Source organism: Garra rufa, chromosome 11 (genome assembly GCF_049309525.1).
Source record: "Garra rufa chromosome 11, GarRuf1.0, whole genome shotgun sequence".
Taxonomy (NCBI): Eukaryota; Metazoa; Chordata; class Actinopteri; order Cypriniformes; family Cyprinidae; genus Garra; species Garra rufa.
In genome coordinates this window covers 44180155-44185184 of record NC_133371.1, presented here as the reverse complement: position 1 = coordinate 44185184, position 5030 = coordinate 44180155, and the positions used below count along the sequence as shown (strand labels likewise).

General features: G+C 37.4%; 1 protein-coding gene across 1 annotated transcript; it reads left to right on the top strand.

The window, feature by feature from the left end:
- Nucleotides 1-601: 601 nt before the first annotated feature.
- Nucleotides 602-2534, top strand: LOC141345983 (regulator of G-protein signaling 9-binding protein). The gene has a single exon (XM_073850898.1). It carries the CDS (start codon nucleotides 1166-1168, stop codon nucleotides 1892-1894), a length of 729 nt encoding a protein of 242 aa, XP_073706999.1. The 5' UTR covers nucleotides 602-1165; the 3' UTR covers nucleotides 1895-2534.
- The last annotated feature ends 2496 nt before the right edge of the window (nucleotides 2535-5030 follow it).

Here is a 5030-nt window from a genome sequence, read left to right as displayed (position 1 = left end):
TTTTGTTCTGTTTTTTTTTTTTTATGTAAAAACCCTAACTATGATATATTTGCACCACCATCTAAAATAAGAATTACATTTTCAACTAAAGCCCAAATTTAAGCTCTTGTAAGCTTTGCTTGTTAACCAAATAAACCCTATTAAGCCACTCAGCATCAACACTTCCAAGCCAGGATAAACTTATAAGGTGTTCCTTGAAAGGAATCTAAATCAGTAAAGGAACAACTATGATGCAGACCTTTTCAGCCATGCCATCAGTGTAATGGTTTATGAATATCAGCTCTGATTAAATTTGACTGCATGTTCTTTTTTCAAAGGTAGCACTGCCACCTGTTCCTCCACTGTTATAAAACATTTAGCCCACTGTGGAAAAGGACCATGCAAAGCACAAATCAAAAGCTATATGAAAACTATATTATATGAAAGCATGTTTTAAATAATACAACCACGTTTTATAACAAAGTCATTGGTAGCTATATCAAAAACAAATGCTTGGAAATACTTTTGAGAGACGGTATCAAATGGTATCGGCCAACCAATCGCGACAGGTTTGGCTGATCTTCCAGGATGTGAGTGCTAGACTGGTTATTTCACTGGCAAGCGTTTACTCGTATTTAAGCTCGTATCAGCGATGACGGGCGAATAACGGATAGCTGCCGCTGCCTTCTCAGCAAAATCTCAGCATCACCATCATAAGTCGAGAACAACCACGGCGCGTTTAGAACGCTCAAGCGTTTGTTTACATTCCGCTTTCGGAGAATCCGTTTACACTGCTCTCTCTCGGAATGCCTTTGTGACGTCATGGAGGTAGACGTTCTATTTGGAGTTTTAAAATGAACACCTGTTATGTTTCAAATGCCACGCACGCTGGGCAAAAAGAAGAAGAGAGGCGACGTTTTAGATTTAGTATGCGGGAATACTGAAGCCGTATAATCTCCGGCAGCGCAACTAAAGCCGTTTAGGGATCCATTTAGTGATAAGCCCGACTGCTGCTGTCTGTCTGCATCAACAGGGAACATGGATGGTGAGGAATTTGCAATGAAGAGAACGATGATGCTCTGCTCCCGTGGAAACTAAAAGACACTATCATCCATTGTGTTTTTCTCTAGCCTCGGGGTGTTTTGTGGATTTTCGGTGACAAACTTACCTGTGTCTCTGCGCAAACATGGGAAAAGACGAATGCAAGACCATGTTGGATGCGCTAAACAAAGTCACAGCTTGCTACAGGCATCTGGTCATCGCTTTGGGGAGCACGTCTGATTCCCAAAACCTCCGGGAGGAACTTAAAAAGACCCGAAAGAAAGCCCAGGAGCTGGCCGTGGCCAACAGGACTAAACTCACGGGTCTTCTAAAGGACAAAAACATCAGCAAAGATGACCGAGCCGAATACGAGCGCCTCTGGGTGCTCTTCACCAGCAGCATGGAGCTCCTGGAGGTGGACATGAAGCGATCCTTGGAGATCGGGCAGGATTTCCCTCTTAAAGTGCCAACGAGACACCTCATCCAGACAGGAATGACCGGCAGCACCACTACCGTGGCGGCTCGGGCCATGAGCGTCCAAAACATGAAGTACGAAGCCGACGCGAACATCGACACGGTGGACCTCAAAGAGCTGGAGACTGAGATCGCTCAGGTGGACCAGATGATGGAGGAGATGGAGATGAAGGTCCAGGTGGCACCGTGGGCAGTCGAGGCGAAGCAAGAGGCGGGAGCCGAGTTGAAATCCACCGTTAGTGTTGGGAATTCATCGGTGGGAGTCATCTCGATCTGCGACGAGGAACCCAAGGAAACGGTGGAAGGAGAAACTGGGTTGATGAAAGTGTTTGCAGGGATCATTTTCACCGCTGTTTTGCTCATTGCTGGAATTCTGGGCTATCTAGTGATCAATCTATAATGGATGAAGATAGTGTGTGTGGATGACAGTGGCTCAGGGCTTTAGATTTTCTCATGGAGGAAGCAACATGTTGCTACGGTAGGCCTGTCATGCTCGTGATGTGGAGAAAAGCAGATCACCTTCATGGCTATTAGTACAATGCATCAGTGTTTAAAGGGAATAGCAGAATAAAAACTCTTCCGGTGGTGAGTGGTTCCTCAAATCATGAAGGTAAAAACTGGACAGATCACAATCAAAAGTGGGATTGTCTCATAAAAGCTTTATTTTAGCAAATCTTAAGCTGTCACTTTTTTAACTGCATATTTCATCACTCCGCGAACACCTGCAACGTGAAAAACTTTTGTGACCCTCAGCAGGTTGTGCATATTAAACAGGTATTTGTTTCACAGTTTATATAGGTAGGTGACTTATTTAAGGATTCACACCAAGATATTCTTGTTAGTCCGTCTGCCAGCTGTTGGTTTATGTTTCTGAAGATGGCCCATCTTTGACTGCCTGTACTCTTGAAAATGGGCCTTAGGTGTGTTTTGACAAAAAAAAAAAGAAAAAAAAAAGTCTGCTATAGTTTATTTGTATATATGAATTGTATGTTAAATTAGTGTATATACAATATATTTATTATAATAAATGAAGTAAATGATTCTTGTGTTTTGTTTGGGTTTTTATGCTATTCTGTTGAATACTTTGCATAATTATTGTGTCTCTTTCTATACTGCCTTTACGGTTTTCTTTAACCTTTTTTAAGCATTTGTGACCCTGGACCACAAAACCAGCCATAAGGATACATTTTATTGAAATTGAGATTTATTTATATCATCTGAAAGCTAAATAAGTAAGCTTTCCAATAATACAATTTGTTAGGATAGGACAGTACTTGGTCGAGATACAACTATTTAAAAATCTGGAATCTGAGGGTGCAAAAAAAAAATGTAAATATTGAGAAAATCGCCTTTAAAGTTGTGCAAATGAAGTTCTTAGCAATGCATATTACTAATCCAAAATTAAGTTTTGATATGTTTACAGTAGAACTTGATCTTTACTTAATATCCTAATGATATTTGGCATAAAAGAAAAATTGATCATTTTGACCCATACAATGTATTTTTGGCTATTGCTACAAATATATTCATGCTACTTAAGACTGGTTTTGTGGTCCAGGGTCACATCTCTACGGTGTCTCACAGGCACTTTAGAAAACCATATTAGTGCTGATTTATCTTATGTAATCAGACCTTAAGTGAAGCTTATTTAGTCTTTGTTATTTTTAAATTCTGATCCTCCTCAGGATTAAGTATTGTTGGCAGATACTTCTTGCCCAACTAATTAAAAAGGTATTTATAGAAGAATTCAGAATCCAATTTACTTGCCTAGTCGCACAGCGTTGCCTCGGAACAGACCAGACGTTGTATTTTTTGACTTATAATATGATTAGCTGTTAGTCCTCTTTAAACCAAAGGAAGATTTGTACTGAGCTGTGCACAATACATCCTTTACTGCTTAATGCCAATATTGTGGGTTTTCTGTTCATGTGCATGAAAATCATGTGTTTTTAGTCTTAAACTAAAAATATTCCATGGTGATGAAACTCACAGTCTGTTAATTTCATTATCATCATCATCTCCTTCTACAGTATCACCAGCTTTTACCCAAGTCTGATCGATTAATTAGTCTCCCTCTGTGCCGTGTGACTCAGGAGCCCATAATGATCGGAACAACTGCTTGTTAAGTGGCGCCCTAGAATGGAGCGTCAGGTAAGAAAATCGATGCCATTTAAAGGCCAAGTTACATATCCAGCAGGTATCAAACATTCATTAGGAAAGACTGAGTGAATTGGAACTGCAGCAATGCATGTAAACATATGGTATATACTGTTTAGAATGCCCATGATTTCTTTATTTGTTCAATATAATTTAGTTTGTGTTTAGTTAGGAAATGGGAAGCAAAATAGCCACTTTTCAATAAAATGACAGTTTTTTTTTTAATTTATTGCACACTGAGATTACAATAAACTGCACACAAACTTCGATCCTTTTGGAAGCTTGGGTATAAATTCCAATTGATGTGTCCGTTTATGTGTAGGTATTCAAGCATTCATTTATTCATGGGTGTTGATTACTTTTTATTTTGTATTAAGAATGATAATTCTAAAACAATTGTTAATCTATGATAACTAAGTGAAATCTTGCTTTTGTTCTTTACTTCCTAAGATGGTTTGATATTGCCAATTTACTGTTTTCCAGTATATTATCTACGGATGAACAGTATTCATCTTGCAACTGTATGTGGAAATACCAAATCAGGTTACTTTGACGCTCCATAGAAAGATAATATGTATTTAAATAAACTTGCTATGATTATTTTTTTACTGTATACACATGCTTTCAGATTGTCATAACCCTTAAAGATGATTAACTCTTCTTTTAATTTATCATTTCAAATTTAGGTTTAATACAAGTTTGAATTAGGGACTTTTTATGCCAGAATGTGCTTTACCACTTAACTTTGTGCTTTTGTAATGAAATCATCATGTTTTTTTTCTGCATATGTGACCCTGGACCGCAAAACCAGTCTTAAGTAGCACGGGTATATTTGTAGAAATAGCCAAAAATACACTGTATGGGTCAAAATGATTGATTTTTCTTTTATGGCAAAAAATAATTAGGATATTAAGTAAAGATCATGTTCCACGAAGATATTTTGTAAATTCCCTATTGTAAATATATCAAAACTTAATTTTTGATTTGTAATATGCATTCTTGTGAGCAACTTTAAAGGTGATTTTCTGAATATTTAGATTTTTTTTGCACCCTCAGATTGCAGATTTTCAAATAGGTGTATCTCAGCCAAATATCCTATCCTAACAAACCATACAGCAATGAAAAGCTTATTTATTCAACTTTTAGATGATGTATAAATCTAAATTCCAAAATATGTTCCCTTTATGACTGGTTTTGTGGTCCAGGGTCACATATTGTTCTCACAGTCATTGAAAAACACAAAATCTTTTGTAAAGGTTGTAACATTTTGATTTTCAGACCGGGAAAAAACATGCACATTTCTATAGATACTATAGTTTTTTTCTAAACCAAATAATTTTGAAAAAAAAAAAAAAAAAATCATGAATGTTAAGAAAGGC

What these genes read in the sequence shown, in the direction of transcription:
- LOC141345983 (XM_073850898.1), top strand. Translation starts at nt 1,166, where the DNA reads ATGGGAAAAGACGAATGCAAGACCATGTTGGATGCGCTAAACAAAGTC.